At 54.0% G+C, this 19,815-nt stretch overlaps 1 protein-coding gene across 5 annotated transcripts in view; it reads left to right on the top strand.

The window, feature by feature from the left end:
• Positions 1–19,815, top strand: part of GDPD5 (glycerophosphodiester phosphodiesterase domain containing 5) — a 90,833-nt gene that overhangs the window by 67,192 nt on the left and 3,826 nt on the right. For all 5 annotated transcript variants that reach the window (XM_008020178.3, XM_073019535.1, XM_073019533.1 and 2 more), the window contains 11 exons: positions 1,412–1,505; positions 2,384–2,443; positions 8,905–9,003; positions 9,292–9,385; positions 9,777–9,922; positions 13,782–13,864; positions 15,005–15,155; positions 15,708–15,926; positions 16,485–16,642; positions 16,960–17,107; positions 18,321–18,403. In XM_008020178.3, coding sequence (XP_008018369.3) covers positions 1,412–1,505; positions 2,384–2,443; positions 8,905–9,003; positions 9,292–9,385; positions 9,777–9,922; positions 13,782–13,864; positions 15,005–15,155; positions 15,708–15,926; positions 16,485–16,642; positions 16,960–17,107; positions 18,321–18,403 — 1,335 coding nt within the window. The remainder of the gene's footprint in view (positions 1–1,411; positions 1,506–2,383; positions 2,444–8,904; positions 9,004–9,291; positions 9,386–9,776; positions 9,923–13,781; positions 13,865–15,004; positions 15,156–15,707; positions 15,927–16,484; positions 16,643–16,959; positions 17,108–18,320; positions 18,404–19,815) is intronic.

Genomic DNA, 19,815 nt, shown 5'->3' with positions numbered 1-19,815 from the left:
GGATGTAGGTGGTTCATTCTTTGCGGAGAGCATCTAAGCACTATCTATCAGGCCCCTTAAAAAGTTCATTCCCACCAGGCACAGTGGTGTGTGCCTATAGTCCCAGGCACCAGGGAGGCTGAGACGGGAGGATCGCTTGAGCCCAGGAATTCAAGTTCACCCTGGGCAACATAGCAAGACCCTATCTCAAAAAGAAATTCATTCTCTTTGACCCTATAATTGTATCTGTAGGAATCTATCCTCAGGAAGTAATCAAAAATACAGAAAGATATGTATAAAAATTTCATTTTTATGTTAATTTATAATAGTGAAGAATTAGAAACTATTTCATGCCAGTAGTAGGAAGCTGGTTACATGTGGTACATTAATTCAGTGGAAAGCCACGTGGCTGTTTTAAAAATCACATTTTCTCAGGATTTTTACTGGCATAAGTAAATGCTTGTGTTGAGAAGACAGTTGGCCAGGCATGGTGTCTCACGCCTATAATCCCAGCACTTTGAGAGGCTGAGGTAGGAGGATCACTTGAGCTCAAGAGTTTGAGATCAGCCTGGGCAACATGGCAAAACCCTGCCTCAACAAAAAATACAAAAAAAAAAATTAGCCAGATGTGGTGGTGGGTGCCTGTGGTTCCAGCTGAGGTAGGAGGATCGCTTGAGCCCAGGAGGTCAAAGCTTCAGTGAGCCATGTCCACATCCCTACATTCCAGCCTCAGTGACAGAGACCCTGTCTCAAACAAACAAACAAAAACCAGGAGAGTTTAGAGTACTTACCATGTGTCTCACCTCACTTTATCCTCATGAGACCCCATAAAAGGCACTTTCTTATCCCCATCCTATAGGTGAGGAAACTAAGTCTCAGAGAAGTCAAGTATTACATTTGGTCAATTCTAAGACCCCCAATTTTCACATTTTAACATTGAAGTTGAGATGACAGTCACAATTGATGGCATCTTAGACTCAGTGAAGCCTGTCCTCCACAAGTTCCTGCAAGACAGTGAAAAGCAGAGAAGAGAGGGGGTTTGAATCCAGCCTGCGTGCCTCACTTCAAAGCCCGTGCTCCTGACTGTGTTGCTTTGTGCAATGGGGTCCTGGCTTTGCTGTTTATACAAACATATAGGCACAGAGGCGGGGGAACCCACAGGAGGAAGATCCAGCACAGTCTTGGGAATGATTGCTTCTGACCAATAGGATTATGGGACATTATTTTCTCCTTTACATTTCTTGGTCCCCGGGTGGCTGCCATGAGCAGGCATGGTACAGCATCAAGCAAACGCTGAGTCTTATTGCTGGGTGAGCAGGGCCTGGTCATTGAGCCCAGCCTGTGGTCTGTGTGGAGGCTCAGACCATCTTGATTCCTGGGCCAGGCAGTGGCCTGGTGGAGGTCTGACCCCTGCCCCCTCTCCTCCTGGCAGGTACCTCTACAACCGCATGGGCTACTGGAGCGACTGGCCCGTGCCCATCCTTGTGACCACAGCTGCTGCCTTTGCGTACATCGCTGGCCTCCTGGTACGTGGGGCTGTTTCGGAGGGCAGGTGGCCCTGCTCCCAGGGGAAGGGAGACTGGGCCTGTGCTAGGCTGATGGAGGGTGCCACCCTAGTATAAAGGGGAAAGTTGTATTTGTAGGAATGTTGTATTTATAGGAATCTATCCTAAGGAAGTAATCAAAAATACAGAAAGATATGTATAAAATTTTTATTTTTATGTTAATTTGTAATAGCAACTAATCAGAAGCTATTTTATGCCACTAGTAGGAAGTTGGCTACATATGGCACATGAATTCAGATTTTGCCCAGGGCCTCTAGGGCTGCTGCACCTCTGAGGCCTGGGTCCCCCAGGGGAGGAAGTCCTCTTGCTTTTGCCCATCTCTCTAGGCTGCCCCTTCCTGGAATGTTTGCCCTGGACCCAGTGAGAGCTGTCCTGGCTGAGAGGGCCCACTGCAGGCTTCCTCTTACAGGAGCCTCTGCTTTGGATTCTTGCTCCCAATATTCCACTCACTGAGATGCAGGTGGATCCCCCATGCTGGACTGGGGGCTCCTTGGGGACATGCTCAAGTCTGTTTCAGAATCCCAGGGACTGGAAATCCCAAAATGTTTGATGAATGAAGTTGCGTAGTCCAAGTACAGCAGCTCCCAGTGACCTCTTAATGGGGAATCCCACAAAGGAAGAACCTAGAGGCCTGGAATCATCTGGGAGGAGGCCAGGCTCAGGCTGGCTAGTCTGGGCTGGGCTGGGGAGGGCAGGGCATTCCCATCGCCTGAAGGGAGGTTTGCTACCTCTGCCCAGGGTCAGACCCAGAGCAGCAGTGGGGAGCAGGGTGTCTGAGAAACTGGCAGAGTCTTCCCGCCCACACGGGTCTAACAATCACCCTGTGGGCCCCTCCTCAGGTCCTGGCACTATGTCACATTGCCGTGGGGCAGCAGATGAACCTGCACTGGCTGCACAAGGTAAGGGCCGCCTCGGCCGGGGCGGGGAGAGGGCAGGGGAAGCTGGAGGTGGCAGCAGCAGAGGAAGGGCCTGGCCACCGTATCCCTCCCCGGATCACTGTTAGAATTGTTCTCATAGCTAATACTGAGCACTCACTATGTGCCAAGCACGTTTCTCACAACCTCGCCCGTCTTCACTCACTTAACGCTCACGGCAACCTTGTGATGTAGGTACTGCTATCATTCCATTTTGTGGTTGGGGAAACTGAAGTACAAAGAGGTTAATTAACTTGCCTAAGGTTCCCGGTTTAAACATGGAAGATCCAGGTTCCTGGTCCCGTAGTCATGCGATTAACCAGCAGAGCTCCACAGCTCATACGGTAGCACCCACCCTCGGGGGCCCTGCCTCGGGTCTCACCTGCCTCTTTCTTCTTTGGTGAGCTCTTTTGAAAACTGTGATCTGGCGATGGCATTCCCCAACTTAAAGCCTTTTCACCACTCCCAGGATGACCCAAACTTCCCTACCTGGCATGATCTGGCCCCTGCTCATCTCCCAACCCGTCATGGGACAGTCACCCTCAGCTTCTGCTACATGAGACATCCCATGCTCTCCCAGCATGTCTGCCTCCCTCCCCTGTTTAGCACTTTGCTCTTGTCCTCCCTTTCTCTCTCAGACCCCTTCCTCAGTACCTCTCCTACATACACAGGCTTCTCTCCCGGGACTTCCTCAGCCCCTGCAGCCCCCACTGCTACATGTCTGAAGAGCTGTGCTTTTGTGTTTTTAGTATTCGTCTGGCTCCTGACCCTGACCCATCCAGTCGAGGTGCTCCTTGCAGGCCAGAGTTAACCTCCATCTCCCTGTTCCCAGTAACCCCCTCAGGGCAGGGCCCAAAGCAGACAGGCTTCACACAATTCTGGAGCCTTAACTCTCTGCCTTACATCCGTTGCAGGCATAGTGCTGAAGTGTGTTTCTGATGCCTGGCCTTCTTGAGGCCCTGGTGGGCACAGAGTGGTACCCAGCTTAACAAGGCAGAGCGCCTCCCTCTCAGGAACATTTGGACCATCTCCCTTTCCCCAGAGCCTGGCTCCCTGTGGGCCTGCCATTTAGGAAAGGGCAGAAATGTTCAGAAACTACCATGAGCCCATGAGATGGGGCCAGAGTGACTCCAAGGGTAGGGGCTCACTTCTAGCTGGAAGACAGATGTGAACAGGAAAGGAAGAGGGGATGGCATGAGCCTGGGTTGGGCTGTGTGGAGTGGGAGGTGCCTGTGAGCATCCAGGAAGGCACTGAGGGTGGTTTGTTACACAGGCCTGGAGCTTGGGAGTCAGACCCCAGAGACTGAAGTCTTAGAGTGGTAGGAGCCGTGAGCAGCTCCTGGTCCCTCCACCTTCCTCCTGCCCCTCACTCTACTCACAGGCCTCCTCTGGGCTTCCACTGTCCCCTCTGTGAGGGACTTTCTTCTCCTGGCCACAAAGCTGGCATTTGAAAGAACTGCACCAGCTGGCACCCTAGGTGCAGCTGGCACATGCTGTGGTCACCTTCTGGGGCCATGCCTGGCTCTCAGCAGGTAAGGTCACACCTGCTTGATCCTAGTGGAGAGACCTATAGAGCCGCTGAGCCAGCTGGAGCTGGCAGATCAATGTAGGGAAGCAGATCCCATTGTCCATGCTGGTGCCAGCTGCCAAGGTGCCTTCCTCTGCCCTCTGCCCCTCTGTGAGATCGCAGCGTGAGCAGGGTCCTTCCAGGTGGAGCTGACCCAGAGCTAGGCCCACCCCACCAGGAGGGAGTTCCCCAGAGCTCCGAGTGTTCCAGCAGGGCCTGGAAATTCTCTTGTTTCCAAGATGCTGTGATTTGGTTCTAAAATTCTAAGGACAATTTATTCTTTTTTGCTTGTTTTGTTTTAATTAATTTTTGACCATGTAATACATTGACATGATTCAAAATACAGAAAGCACAAAAAAGTATGCAAAGAAAGTCTCCTCACTATCTTTCCAGACAGATTGTAAGCACATGCACATGTACATATGCATTTCTTTTTTCTTTGAACACAAACAGTCGCCTACTCCACCCTCTGTTCTGCACCTTAACAGAATTCTTGAAGCTTGTTCTTCCCTGCATTAAAGCATCCCTGTTGGTGTCCATCCCTTTCTCCTGCTCCCTGGTCTGGATATTCCCTGATTCCCTAGGCATCTAGCCAGTTCCCTGTTGATAGACCAGATCAACATCCTAGCTGCTTTCTGTCTTTTGCCAGGACAATGTGGCGGTGACCTGGGAGAGGAATTTCTGGGTGAAGAATGTGTACTTTCATCATTTTGATCTTGCCAAATGGCCTCCTTGCCAAGTGCCACCGATTCATGCTCTCTTAGCAATGGATGGTTGTTCTATAGAAACACCCTTGCCCATAAAGCATCAGCTGATTTATTGGCTTTTGTCAGCCTGATGGGTGAAAAATGGTATCTTGCTGTAGTTTTCATTTGCATTTCCCTTCGGGTGAGTTAGATTCAGCATTTTTCACGTTTGGTTTGAGTAACTTGTGTTTTCTTTTCTATAAAACTGTCTCTTCATATCTTTTGCCATTTTTGCCATTGCTTTTTGCTTATTCATTTGCAGGAACTCTTTATAGATGTGGGAAATTAGCCATTTGGCTAACAAACTGCAAATAATTCTTCCTAGTTTGTCATTCATCCTTTGACTTTGTTCATTGTGTTTTTACCAGGGGGATATTTTTTTCTTTATTGTTACACACTTGAATCTGTCATCTCTTGATAACTCCTTGGTTTTGTGTCAGACTCAGAAAGGTCTTTCCCACTCCAAGATTATAAAAATTTCTCTATGGTGTCACTTGGTAATTATGTATTTCCACGTTTTTAACATTTAATTTTTTCTCTTTTTGGAAGCTATTTTGGGGTATAGTATGATCTTACTCTGTTCTTTTTAGATGGCTTCCCAATGTTCCCAACTCTCTCTACTGAGAATTTGTCCTTTACTCATTTGAGATGCTATTTTTATCATATACTAAATTTTCTTTATGTATTCAGATCTATTTCTGAACTTTTTGCTTATTTTCATTTATCTATCTGGTCTTATATCAGTATCACAGCACTCTAAAGACCACAGTTTTATAGTATGTTTTAATCATGAACTTTATTTTGAGAGTCTCTGGTTCCCCTGGGTCCTGAGGAGGGGAGGACAGAGATGCTCAGGACAGGGTAAGAGGGAGCCATTCACAGCAGGCTAGGTGCTGAGTAGATCTGGTGCCCATATGGGGACCAGATCTCCTGCCTCCTCCTCCCCACTCTGCCAAAATCTCCTGTTTCCCAGAAATCTCTCCCAGGTGAGTGTTCAAGAGAAATTGATGTACCCAGGAGGTGAGGGAGCAGGCTAAAGAGTTCTTGGGAGCTTTACAGTAAACAGGAGGCCCTTTCACTGAGATGCCCTGCTTCCTGTCCCACCTACCACCCTCTATGAGGTGCTTTGGTTACAGCTCACACCTCCCCAGCCTGCCCTGAGCACACTGCACTGCTCTTGTGTCCTCGCCTGACTCCCCTGCCTCAGTGGCAACAGCCCCCAACCCAGGACCTGCACAGAGGAGGTGTCTGTCAGGGACCCAACCTGAACCCCAGAGAGGAGCACTGGGTACCACACGGCCCCAAGGCAAGTTACTAGCTGGGCTGGGGCTGGGGCTTCTGCCTCCTACCAAGCCTCCATCAGCCTCTACCTGCCATCTGCTGTGTCTACTTCATCACCTCTCCTGGTGAATTCAGACTTCTCTCCATGCACTGGCCCCAGCTTTATGGTTTTTGCTGGTGTCCAACCTCTGTCCCTCCAGCAGCAGCTTAAGGTAGGCACATTCACTGAGTGCCTCCTGCGTGTGCCAGGCACTGTGTTCACCATAACAGCAGTAACCATCATTTATCGGGTGCTGACCACATGTGTCGGGCACCTTTCACTCAGAAAATCACAATCATTTCACTCCTTACGACAACCCTTTTCCCATGATATGCTTACTTTTTTAAATGATACCACTGATACTTAGTAAGCATTTTCTTCTGATCAGCCATTGTACTAATCATTTCACTTGCATTTCCTCATTGATCTTCCCCAACCGCCTTCCAGGTAGGTACTCACTATCCCTATTTCACAGCTCTGGAAAGGTTCCTGGAGAGGATGTGGAAAGATCCCCAATAGGTAGCAGAGCCAGGATTTGACTGAAGACCGTGACTCAAGTGAGGCTCTTAACCCTGGGCCAACTGTCTGCCATTTGGACTGCAAATCCCAGAGGTCAGGTACCCCTAAGAGGCCAGCCATTGCACCTCTGCAAGGCAGGATTCCACCTTCTCTTGAGTCCCAGCACCCTGGCCAGACTCATCGAGTGAATGAAAGACTCTGTTGTATCCCCTGTTCCCACCATTGCCATCACAAGCCACAGTCCCACGAGGACAGAGAACTCAAGGCCACTTTCTCAGAGGAGGACGGTGGTCTGTCTCTAGGCCTCTAGGGTGGGATTCATCCTTCTCAGTCAGATTTCAGGAGCGATGGTGGTTGCATTGTTGGGTGTCAGTGCTATTGCTGTGACTTAATGATGCAAGGTAGGGGGAGTCCCACAGACACTGAACATGCAGTGATGTTGCTGAGCGTGATGATTACCGCCAAAGCAACTGCGGAACCCAGAGATAATAACATTTTTAATTGTATTAGGGTTTGGGGAATCAGTTTTATTGCAAGTCATTTCCATTAACAGTTAGGTATTGTGATGAGACGCTCCCAGAAACCGCCCTTAACTCGCTGTGTGCAGGGCCTCCTCCCACGATGGCCACAAGGGGGCAGCTGCGCGCCGGGGTCAGCCGGGAGGAGGGGCCTGAGTGCCGAGGGCGGGGTTCTCAGGGGTTCGGAGGCGCGGCTGGGCCTCCCTGAGACTGCACAGCCCAGCGTGCTGTCAGAGAAAGCGCACACCCCCTCACCCCCTGAGATGGGCAGAAGGTGTTCGCTTCTGGTTCTGCCCCTTCGAAGCTCCGTGACCCAGCCAGCTGTTCCGCTCCCCGAACCTCGCTTCCTGTGTGTGAGATGAGGATGCCCATACCTCTGCTGAACCAACCTGGGGACCACGCGAAGCACCCCCACAGGCCCAGGCACGCTTGTGCCTCTTCCCGCCCTGAGCCCTGAGCCCTGAGCCCGCATGTCGCAGCCCCTCCAGCTGCTCACCTGTCTCGGCCTCACTCGCGTCTCTTGGGGGAACATTCATTTCCAGGCTGATGGGCTGGAATGAAAAGCCCCCAAAGGGAAACTTCATCCCAGGCGAGACTCAGCCTTTCCCGCCAGCGAGTGAAGGTCCCTGGGCAGGGAGCGGAGATGCTGGCCACCACCCCACGCTCATCGTCTAGAAATGCCACTGTCCCTGCTCAGCGTCAGAGGGTTCTTGGCCGCTACTGCCTCTGGGAAAAGTTGCCTCGGGAGAAAGGGAGTGAGGGCCCTGCCAGCAGCGAGAATGGCTCCAGGGAGGCAGGGCATCCGGCAGTGCTGTGGAAGGACAGGCGTTTGGAGGGAGGTGGGAGACGAGTCTAGAGAAACCAGGGAGACGGAGGTGGCGGCTTTGACCCTTGCAGAGACTAGGAGCTGCGGGAGGCTTTGGAGGAGAGCCACAACCTCGGCTTTAGAGAGACAGGCCTCGGGGTGGGGAGGGTGGTGGGTGGAGTGAGATCCACGGCCAGGGGCGAGGAGCCGGCGGCTGAGGAGCCGAAAACCTCTGCTGAGCTTCGCGTGGTTGAAGATTTCAGGTCTCCCCTGTCCCTAGAGATCTCTGTCCCTTGGAGGTGCCACCTCATCCTCCATGAGAGCTGTGCTTTGCTTTCTTCTGGAGGCTGCAAGGAGGGTGGCCCCCATCATGGTGGACCTGGATGCTGGGAGTCTGGGAGAGGGCAGACTGTGGAGATGGGGCAAGTGGAGCTGTGTTTCACCACCCACCCCTGCCTGAAGTGCCACTGTGAGCCCAGCCCAGGTTGCCAGGCTGGGCTACACTCCAGGCTCCTGCAGTAGACCCAGGTCCTCAGCCTCCTTCCCCTAAGGCCTGGGCATGGCCTTGGCAAGTGGGTTGCCTCCTCTACTGTGCCATGCTGAGGTGACAGGGAGGCTGGGCAGGACCTTGGGTGTGACTAATCTGCCAGGCCCAGGGAGGTATCCCTACTGAATGTTCTTCCTCCTCACAGCTCCCTCCTCCTCCTGTCCTCATCCTCCCTTTCATTTCTCGCTGTCCCTTCCTCGTTGGGTCTGCCGGCCTCCTCCTGCCTCAGTCTCTCCCTGCCGTGTCTGTCTGCCAGTCTCTGGTTTCCTGGCAGCCCATGCCTGTCTCTTTCCTCCCTCACCTCTGCCCTGCTCCATCGGCCTCTCCTGCTCTCTCTGTCTCTCCCTTTGGTGCCTCTCTCAGACACACTGGGAACCCTCCCACCCACTCTGAGCCTCTGTCTGGTGTCTCTTCCCCCTCCAGATCGGGCTGGTAGTCATCCTGGCGTCCACGGTGGTGGCCATGTCGGCCGTGGCCCAGCTGTGGGAGGATGAGTGGGAGGTGCTGCTGATCTCCCTGCAGGTGAGTGGGGAGGGGGCCTGGGTGGCTGCTCCCCCAGGACCCTCACAACAACAGCCTTTCTGTCATTTCCCTTCCTCTAGACCAAGGCCCAAAGAGGGGCAGGGAGGGGCCCAGAGTCACAGAGCAGGTCAAAACTAGGGAGGATGCCAGGGTCCTGAGGCTCCCAGTGTCCTCAGTTGGCAGATGGAGACAGGGTTGCCTGCCCATGGGTAGAAGTAGGAGGCTGGTGACACATGGTCTGGGCAGAACTGGGCGTCATTTGTCTCCCTTCCCTCTCCCTGCACGCAGGGCACAGCGCCATTCCTGCACGTGGGGGCCCTGGCAGCAGTCACCGTGCTCTCCTGGATTGTGGCAGGACAGTTTGCCCGCGCAGAGCGGACCTGTGAGTAGAACTGTGAAGGGCCTGCCCCTCCAATCCCTGCAGGTGCCAAGACCAGCTGGCGCTGCCATGACCTGGGCTTTCCCTGGGTGGCCTGGGGATGGGGTGGGGTCCCTGCACTCAGTGAGGGGGATCCTGGCTCAGAGTGGCCCACAGAGTCCATGGGGGGATCGCAGCTTCGGTCGGCCTCACACTGTATTCCTCCTCCATGCCTCTCTCTGCCTGCATGCACGTGTGTCTGTGTGAGTTAGAGGCGGGGTTCACCTTCCCAGCAAGAATAAAGGCTGCCTCCAAGAGCACCTGGATCCTGACAGGCCGGGGGTAGAGGAGTCCAGCATTGCACCCCAACCTGCCCAGGGCTCACCAGGCAGCACTAACGGCCCCTTACCTGCAGCCTCCCAGGTGACCATTCTCTGTACCTTCTTCACCGTGGTGTTTGCCCTCTACCTGGCCCCTCTCACCATCTCTTCTCCCTGCATCATGGAGAAGAAGGACCTTGGCCCCAAGCCCGCCCTCATTGGCCACCGTGGGGCCCCCATGGTGAGTGCCACCTCAGGGTCCTAACAGCCCCATGGGGGTGGGGTGTGATGGGGGAGACCTTCTTGGGAAATTGATATATGTAACAGTAGCAACCATCTGTAGCTTTTTGAGGGGAGGTGCATGGGAAGGATTGGTAAAAAGGCCGGGAGTGCTGGGGTGGAAGCACATCTTGAAGCATCCTGAAGGCGTCTTCCGAAAAAGATCTCACTGTTGTCTTAAGTGCCCTGCAAAGATGCAGGAGGCTTTTAGGCCCAGGCTAGACCCAGGTGCAGGTTAGGAAGGCCCAGGAGACGGATGCTGAGTGTGGGGCCTGGGGGCTGCCACCAGGCATCAGGAGAACCCTCCAGGAGAGCTGGGAGGCCGCTCAGAGCCCACTGTGACAGTGAGTATGGCTGAACCGGCTTGAGTTGGAGAGAGAGGAAGGGGTCAAAGTCAGTGCCGCATTCTGCCACTGGGGCACCCCATGGCCCTGCAGGAGAGCTTCGGTGAGAGGGCAGGCTCCAGAGCCGTGCTGCCTGAGTTAGCATCCCGGCACAGCCCCTCACCAGCTGTGAGAGGCCCAACAGTTTCCATCTCTGTGCCTGGTTCCCTCGTCTTGTACCATGGGATTAGAGAGAGCACCTGCCGTGGGACTATGAGGAGCAGGAGGTAGCATGTGTGCAGTGCCCAGATATGCATGTGGCGCACAGAAAGTAAGAGGTAGACACTGCTGTTACCTTGGGCAGGGCCATCTCTCTGGACCAGGGTCTCTTCCTCCATGAAAGCCTTGAACCCTGGGCTTCTCAACAGAGGCAGTACCACTCCCACCCTGCTGAGGAGGCAGGGGTGTGGGCACTTCCTGAGGGCTTGGCTTCCCAGTGTTTCAGGCTGTTGTGGGACCTCAGGGTAGTAAGGGGGCCTCACATAACTGCTTTAGAAGGAGGTGCTGGGTCTGCCAGGCTGCCACTCGCTCTGGAAGTCTGGCCCCCTGCGTGTGGTGGGTGTTATTATCTCAATAAGACTCCAGGCCCTGAGCCAGACTCCCGTGCTGACCTCAGCCCCTCCCAGAGGCAGCCAGTGGGGATCTGGATCTGGGGTCCAGTTTGGCCACATGCTGCCTGTGCATCTTGGAGGGGGTCACCAGTCCACTCTATGCCTCAAAGGTATGGATGCCCCTGCTGCTGGTTATTGTGAGGATCAGTTGGAGCCCAGCCTTCCCAGCAGGATCAGGGGAACTCTTCTGAGGGGCTCAGAATGACGGCCTCTCCTGTCTCCATGACTCAGATTACCATCTCCCGGGCTCCCTCCAGCGGCCAGGGGACACAAGTGGTATGCTGAAGCAGGAAGGTGGGTGTGTGAGGTGGCCCCAGTGAAGATGGTTTTCTTTAGTAGAAAAAGGTCAAATATATGTAGAAGTGGAGAAAAGCGTATAACGACTCACATAATGAAGAAGGATGTAATGAATCCAATCCCATACTTACCAACATTTGGCCATTCTTGCTTCATCTGTCTGCTACTTTTTTTCTGGGGTAGTAAAGCAAATCTTAGGCATCACATCGTCTTACCCATAGGCACTTCAGGATATATCTGTACACATGAGGACTTTAGAAAGATTCATAATCACAATGCTGTTATTACACCCAGCCAATATTAAGGATAATGATTCCTTAATATTATCTAAAATAGAATCCATGTTCAATTTCCCTTTATTGTCTCAAAAATATCTTTTTACAGTTTAGTTGTTAAAAATCAGGATCCAAATGCGGTCCACAGCATGCATCTGGTTGGTGTGTCTCCGGAGTGCCTTTTGGTCTGTAACAATCCCCCCGCCGGGCTCCGTGGCTCATGCCTATAATCCCAGCACTTTGGGAGGCCGAGGCAGGCAGATCACCTGAGGTCAGGAGTTCGAGACCAGCCTGACCAACATGGAAAAACCCCATCTCTACTAAAAATAGAACATTAGCTGGTGTGGTGGCACATGCCTGTAATCCCAGCTACTTAGGACACTGAGACAGGAGAATCACCTGAACCCGGGAAATGGAAGTTGCAGTGAGCTGAGATTGCACCATTGCACTCCAGCCTGGGCAATAAGAGTGAAACTCTGTCTCAAAAATAAATAAATAAATAAAAATCCTCCTCCCTTTTTTCCCTTAGGCTGTTTATTTGTCCTGAGAAACTGAGTCATTTGTCCTGTGGGATTTTTCACATTCTGCAACTGGCTGATCATGCCCTGGTGGTAGTTTTTGAGGGGCTGGCAAGGGTCCTCTCTGTGTGTCCCTGTGCATTGCCTTGGGGGTCTCTGACTCTGGGTCCACATGTCTGTGTGTGGTGGGCCCAAGTGTACATCTCTGTCTTGGAGACTGTGTGCCCCTGGACGTGTTGTTCCTATGCAGATGCGGCCTGTCCCTCTGTGCGTAGGTGTACATGTACTTTAATATTCGATTGCACTAACTCTGAAGCTAGGACTCCTTTTTAATAGTACTTTGAGTTGCTGTTTTATAAATCCAGGTCTCTTAACCATAGTGTCCTGCCCACCTGAGTAACTACCCCCCACCCCCATGCACAACCTCCTGACAACAGAACCCCACTTGGACAGGCCTGAGGCAGGTGCAAGCTCTGAGATGGAGACTAAGAATTCACCCCAGCAACATGTATGCTTCTGGGGCCTTCCTGGAGTCCTGAGTCTGGCCAGGGAGGGCCAGGTTTCCACATCTTTCTCCAGGAGGCCAGCACCTAACCCAGAGAGACCTTAACTGTGTCTAAAAGCTTCCAAAAAAAGACTTTCCCCTTCCCAAACGCTTCCTCTGTCCTGAGGGTCTTCGTAACCCTTCCCAAGCTTCTGCTTTCTGCAGCCCCAGCCCATGCAGCAGGGAGCAGGGACCCCTGTCAAGTGGTCACTGGTGGAAGGCCCGGCCACAGGAGATTTAGAGATGGGTGGGATTCCACTGAGTCTGTGCCTCTCTCTTCATGCCTTTATAGTCCTGCTCCCCCTGGGAGTGCCTCATACAGCCCACTGGTCTGGGAGACAGGTAACATGTCCTCCAAGAGTGCTGTGTGCCAGGGACAGGGGAAGAAAGAAACTCATTACAGAGACCCTGCTGTGCGCCCGGTCCTGGACTAGGGTCTCTGACATTTGTTATCTCACCTATGAGGTTGATAGTGTTAGCCCATTTTATAGCTAAAGAAACTGATGCCCCGGCTCTGTGTCTGGGAAGTGGAATTGCACCTTTTCAGTCTGTTCCAAAGCCCTCACCACTCCCTGGCTCCCCAGTGCTTGGCTGTGTCACAGAAGAGGGGAGTGGCTGGGGAACATCGTGGCCAGAGGGAGAGAAGGTAGGAGTAGGATTGTCTTCAGTGGGAATGAATGAGATCAGCCATGGGAATCCTTCCCACCTCACCCCTTCACTGACAGGGGTGGGGTGTCCTCCCTCCCTTCTTCCCTGGGACCATCCCTCATGGGCCTGGGCTTAGCCCAATCCTTGGTTTGGTGCTGACCCCCAGTGGCAGCAAAGGGCATGACCAAGTCCTCAGATGAGATGGAATTAGGGAGGCTTAGAGCCCCAACTCTCCTAATTAGGCATAAGGACCCTCATGAATACACATCTCTCAGGGCACATGGGGAAACTGAGATCCACAGAGAAATATACCCAAAGTCGGAACAATAGCTAAAGGCAGAGTCAAGGCTAGAACCAGAGCCGGGTTGAGGAAGCTGAACTTCAGAGAAGCTGAGTGGGTGCCCAGGGTCATATAGCTACTCTGTGGAGGAACCAGAATTAGAACCAGGCCTCGCCCAGCCTCCTAACATGGAAGACTTCCCATTGGCTGGGGAGAGTACATCAGCTGAATCTTGGCTCTCCCTTCACCACCCCTTCTTCCCCAGCTGGCTCCAGAGCACACGCTCATGTCCTTCCGGAAGGCCCTCGAGCAGAAGTTGTATGGGCTCCAGGCTGACATTACCATCAGGTAGGTGTAGCGGAGGGGATATAGCTCCTCTAACCCCTCCCACACACATCAGCATCCACCTGGGTCTCTGCTGGGGAACCTCTGGTCTCAGAGCCTCTGAGATGGGAGGAGGGGGGCTTAGATTATCCACAGCAGGGCAGGCACCCCGTTCCTGCAGACTCCAGGATGTAAAATAGAGGAAAGAACAAATGCTCTTGGTGCAAGCAGGAGCCCTGCCACAGAGCCACTTGAAGGGAAAAATAGATCTATATGGCTGTGTATGATAGAGCTCCAACACTCTCATGAGGGAAACAAAGCAAGTTGCAGAGTGATACAGTCACTGTGACCCCAGTTACGTTTTAAAAGACCACAAAAAAGTGACATATACACTTTCTCCCTGTACATATATAAGTAGATACTAGTATAAATGGCAGGAAGAATCCATACTAATCTCATAACAGGTTATCTGAGAAGAGAAGACGGGCAGGACTGTCATATATAGTTGTACAGGTTGTGTACTGAACAAGGGCATCACATATATGAGGACATTGTTCCCAGTATAGACATAGAATTGTGTATTTATCACAACTTTCTAGCAGATGGTGGTAAAATGCCTTGAGGAACAGAGGGCACGGGTGCCTTTTACTTTTTCACACTAAGGCACCATATGAGCTATTGGCAACCCTGGTAGAGTAGACAAGGATTGGGGTCGGATGGAATTTGCCAAAGAGGTCTACATTTGCACTGTTCCCATCATAGCATCACAGGGATTTGGTTCCAAACCAGGTTCCACCACTTACAGGCTGTGGACCTTGAGCTACATACTTCCCTCTCTTAGCCTCAGTTTCTCCATTATCAAATGAGGCAGCACCTACCTTCCAAGGCTGCTAAGAGAGTAGGTCCAGCTTTTTTCCCAGCCCTCCCTCCTTGGCAGTCCCCACCCCCATCTGACCCTCACAGAGAGCCAGAAGGCGTTGGCCCTTCAGGGTCACCCACCAGCCCACTGTCTTCCCTGTGCAGATGGGGAGACTGAGGCCCAGAGAGCGGCAGCCCAGCTGGGATCCTGTGCTGGGTGGGGAGGACTGTGTGGGGTGACGATCACTGGTGGGCAGGTGAGGGATCTGGGGGGTCAGTGACTCGACGGCCCCACCCTCCCTGCAGCCTGGACGGCGTGCCCTTCCTCATGCACGATGCCACCCTGCGGCGCACCACCAACGTGGAGGAAGAGTTCCCAGAGCTGGCCCGCAGGCCTGCCTCCATGCTCAACTGGACCACCCTGCAGAGACTCAATGCTGGCCAGTGGTTCCTGAAGGTCTGGCTGCACCTGATCCCAATCTTAGGCATGGAAAACACCAGCAGGGACTGCAAGGAGTGAGATGCAAGGGTGGCCATCAGCTCCGAGACCCCCACTCACAGGGCTTTCCCGACCTCCACCCAAGCTGCTTAGTGGCCTCCTGGGCTCCTGCTACTGCTGCCAGATCTCGTGGTTGTCACTGCTTGTTCTGGGTCCGTTTCCCTTACTATAAAAGGTTGACAGGGATGAGAGCAGTAAATAGAATTGTTAACTCTGTAAAACTCTAGAGAGGGGTTGGCTTTCTGGTCTGAAATGCTCTAGAAGGAGAAATGCCGTGGGTCTGGGCACGATTCCAAGTAAGCTGTCCTCCATCCTCTTGCTAAGCAGGGTGTGGGGAAGAAAGGTGAGGGCTGGGGCCTCCTACAGCCTCCACATGGCCACAGCCATCAATCTGCTGACCCCAGCAGCCTCTGGCAGCCCAGGGGTCTCCACACTCGGTTGCCAGAAGGGTATGTGGGGGCCCCCAAAGGGCTGATGATGCAGCCATGTGTGTGTCCCTATCCCTGCCAGACTGACCCCTTCTGGACAGCCAGCTCCCTGTCACCCTCCGATCACAGAGAGGCCCAGAACCAGTCCATCTGCAGCCTGGCAGAGCTCCTGGAGCTGGCCAAGGGCAATGCCACACTGCTGCTCAACCTGCGTGACCCGCCCCGGGAGCACCCGTACCGCAACAGTTTCCTCAACGTGACTCTGGAGGCCGTGCTGCACTCTGGCTTCCCCCAGCACCAGGTGAGGCCCTGCAGCGCAGCTCTGCTCCCGGGAGCTCTGGCCTGGCTAGAGCCCTGCTGCTGCATAGCCTCTCCCTGTTGCACTCCGGACTTCAGCTTTCTCATTTGTAAAATGGGGATCACACACCCCTTACTTCCCTGGCAGGGTCATCATGGGACAAGAGGAGAACAAGAAAACACCTTAAAATGTATAAAGGTCCAGGCTGTCAAGTTATTTCAGTGAAGTGTTGCCCTGTTGTCTGGTATAATAATTTGGGACCAGAGAAATCTGACATCAGTTTAGGACAGCACACTAAGTGCTAGTGGCCATGTGCAGAGTAGTGGCTGTTTGGGTTTTCCCTCCCGTACTAGCAGCGGGCCAGAAGGGAAGCTTCCTGAGTTGCTCCCAGTGCGCTTTGCAGCCTTGGCTGGGACTGAGTCCTGCCCTGCTAGTGACTGCATCTAAGCTTTCACTGCCTGCCAGGTCCCGTCTCTTAACCCCACGGGTGCTCTAGGAGGGGTAGCTACTCTTACCCATTGTGAAGAAGAGAAGTCCAGGCTGCTTCTCTCCTGCCTGCAGGTCATGTGGCTGCCTAGCAGGCAGAGGCCCCTGGTGCGGAAGGTGGCTCCCGGCTTCCAGCAGACATCGGGCTCCAAGGAGGCGGTCACCAGCCTGCGGAGAGGCCACATCCAACGGCTGAACTTGCGCTACACTCAGGTGTCCCGCCAGGAGCTCAGGTGCCTGCCTTGACCCAGGCTCCTCCAGGAGAGGGTGGGACTGAGTCTCTCTCAGTCCTGCCACCACCGCCCCACAAAACACACACACAGTTGGGCAGAGGGATGGGCACACAGAGGAATCGGGCACACATGGTTGAAAGACGACAGGGTATGTCAGGCAGACCCGGGCTTGTCCCCGAGCTTGGCCCTCTGGAGCCGACGTTCCTTCCCCCGGGCATGGCTGTGAAGTGGTGAAGAGGACATGCTTTACCAGCCCTCACACTGGGCCCGGAGCTGCCAGAGTCCACATGCTGACCCGCCTCTCCCCTGCCTCACAGGGACTACGCGTCCTGGAACCTGAGCGTGAACCTCTACACAGTCAATGCACCGTGGCTCTTCTCCCTGCTGTGGTGTGCGGGGGTCCCGTCCGTCACCTCTGACAACTCCCACACCCTGTCCCAGGTGCCTTCCCCTCTCTGGATCATGGTGAGTTGGGGGGCAGAGGGCACCTGGGGGGCAGTGCTGGAGCTGCCTATGGCCTGCCCTGACCACTCAGCAAGCTCTGTGCTTGGGGCTGTCCCTGGGAGGTCTCTGGCGTGGTGGGATGTCTGTGGTGGGGGTGCAGGCTTGAGGCATGAGGATTTCATGGCATCTGGGATCTGCGCTAAGGTATTGGGACGACCCTGGGCCTGATCCACAGGGAGAAAAGCATCACTAAGGGCTCTAGAGAAGTAAAGAGCTGCTTGGGTTTCTTTGGTTTGAAGGGTAACAACAGGACCGGAATAGGAAGCATTGACTGGGCGCGGGGCTCACGCCTATAATCCCAGCATTTTGGGAAGCAGAGGCAGGATGATGACTGCAGCCCGGGAGTACAAGACTAGCCTGGGCAACATAGTGAGACCCTGTCTCTACAAAATAATAATAATAATAATAATTTGCTGGCCATGGTGGCACACACCTGTAGTCCTAGCTACTTGGTAGGCTGCAATGGGAGGATTGCCTGAGCCCAGGAGGTCGAGGCTGCAGTGAGCTGTGATCACTCCAGCCTGGGTGACAAAGTGAGACCCTGTCTCAGAAAATAAAAATAAAAAAGAATAGGAAACATTAAAATTTGCTCAGAGAACAGCAAGTAAAACAATATTTTAGCTGGTTGACTGCGCACCTGCAGATAGGTGGTGGCTCCACTGCCACCTCCCTGAGCATGCAGAAGGCAGACGGAGGGTATCCTTATGGCTGAGAGAATGCAGTGCCAATGAATCAGACCTAAGATGTGGATGGTTCTGTGGGAGAGGAGGGTGAAGGGAAGGCAGCCTGGGGAAAGGGGCAAAACCGATGGGATGAGAGTCAGGAGGGAGGGAGGAGCAGGGTCACTGTCTTTCAGTATCTGGCTCCTGCTTTGAGGCCGCTGGACACACAGACCCTGCAGGCCTAGCACATGCCCCCTCTGCCCTTAGCACCATACAATCGCCTCCTGCCCTGAGAGTGCACACACGTACACATACACGCCCCGGCCCCCAGGCCCATACAGCCCGGAGCCCACACCTGCAAAATGTAATCTTCAGCCCCCAGACCCCCTCAGAGTCCTCCCTTGCCCTTCGCCAGTGGCCATGTGGGGTCCTCTGGTCCACGGACCCTCAGTCTGGAGCCTCAGTCTGGACTGGCCGTGACTGGAAGTTGGCCTCGGGCCGTCTGTCCACAGCCCCCGGACGAGTACTGTCTCATGTGGGTCACTGCCGACCTGGTCTCCTTCACCCTCATCGTGGGCATCTTCGTGCTCCAGAAGTGAGTAGGATCTGACCACTTCCGTGGCCATCCCTACCCTACAGCAGGCCCAGCCCCTACCCCAGCCAGGTGAACCTGCTCCTGAGCCCTGGGCCCTCAGCCAGGAGCGGGCCTGACCAAGGGAGGAGGAAGGACCCTGGTGGCCCCATCCTGCCTCAGACAGAGGCTGGGTGGCTTCTGGAATGAACTTGCAGCTGGGAGCCCAGAGCCAAGCTCCACCTTGAGTGGCTGTGTGGGCTTAGGTGAATTTCAGTTCCTCTCCAGGCTGGCCTGCTCATCCGTTAGCCAGGGCATGGGTTCCCACCAGCCCTCAGCAAGATAGCTGGGGTGTGCTCGAAGTGGGGAGGTGTGGTTGGTCCCAGGGAGGGTCTAGGGCCAGCCCGGGGCCCCCACCCAGCCAGGAACCAAGGGGCTGGGATTTTATTCTTTACTGATGTTCTCTCTCTGTCCCATCCTGCTCTGATCGGCGCATGTCCCTCCTCTCTCCCCCTCCCCCTCTCTCTGCTGCACTCTGGCATCTCACAGCTATCACTTGATCAGGTAATTCTGGTGTGGTCTTCCTCCTCCTCCTCCTGTTCCTCTTTCTCCCTCTTGCCATCCCCTTCTCCAGTTCTGTCTAAAAACCCGCCGTGCACCAAACCCTGTGCCTGGGTCACCTCGCAGACACCGCCCTTGCCTGAAGCCTCCCTTACCCCTGCAATCCTCTTTTCTGCTCCTGCCGTCCCACTGCCTTGTGTGTCCCTCTGCTCCCTGTTCCTACGGCCGTTTCTGCAGGTGGGGACCAGTGTTTCCTTGACAGCTTCCTGACCTGGCCTCTCTGTGCACCAAAGTGTCTCCCTCTGGAGGAGGGGACCCTACCTGGGCACCGGCATCCCCCTGCCTCTGGCCCACTCACCGGGGTCTTCACCACTTGTCCAGGGCAGACCCTACCAAGTTTCTGCCTCTCTCTTCCCATCTTCTCCCTCCCTGGCTCTGCCTCTCCCACTGTTCACTTTTCCTGTTTACCTTTCTCTGCCTCTCCCATCTCTTTCTCTCTCTTCTTTACATTCTATCTGTGACACCCATCCCTGCTTTGCTCCCCCCACACACAGCCTTTTCCTTGTTCCCCCGAGAGGACCCCACAGTGGCTGAGCTTCCTGTTCTGGATGTGCCTGGCCAAGAGACCCTGGCCTGACACTGTCCTGGGTTTTGACGTGAATTTCCAGGATGAGACCTAGAGCTCAGGGACCCAAGTCTCCCTTCGTCTAGTGCCTTAGCCCCTTCTGGGTCAGGCAGCTTCACCAACCAGCTTCTAGGAGGAGACGCTGTCCCTGGCTATGGGACACTCCCTGAGTCATTCCTCTGTCCGCCCAGTTGACCAGCATCCACACACACCGGCTGCTGCTGCTGGTGCTGTGTCTGCAGCAGGAGTT

This window comes from Chlorocebus sabaeus, chromosome 1 (assembly GCF_047675955.1).
Source record: "Chlorocebus sabaeus isolate Y175 chromosome 1, mChlSab1.0.hap1, whole genome shotgun sequence".
NCBI lineage: Eukaryota > Metazoa > Chordata > Mammalia > Primates > Cercopithecidae > Chlorocebus > Chlorocebus sabaeus.
Note: the sequence above shows the minus strand (reverse complement) of the source record. Positions and strands in the feature narration are given on the sequence as shown.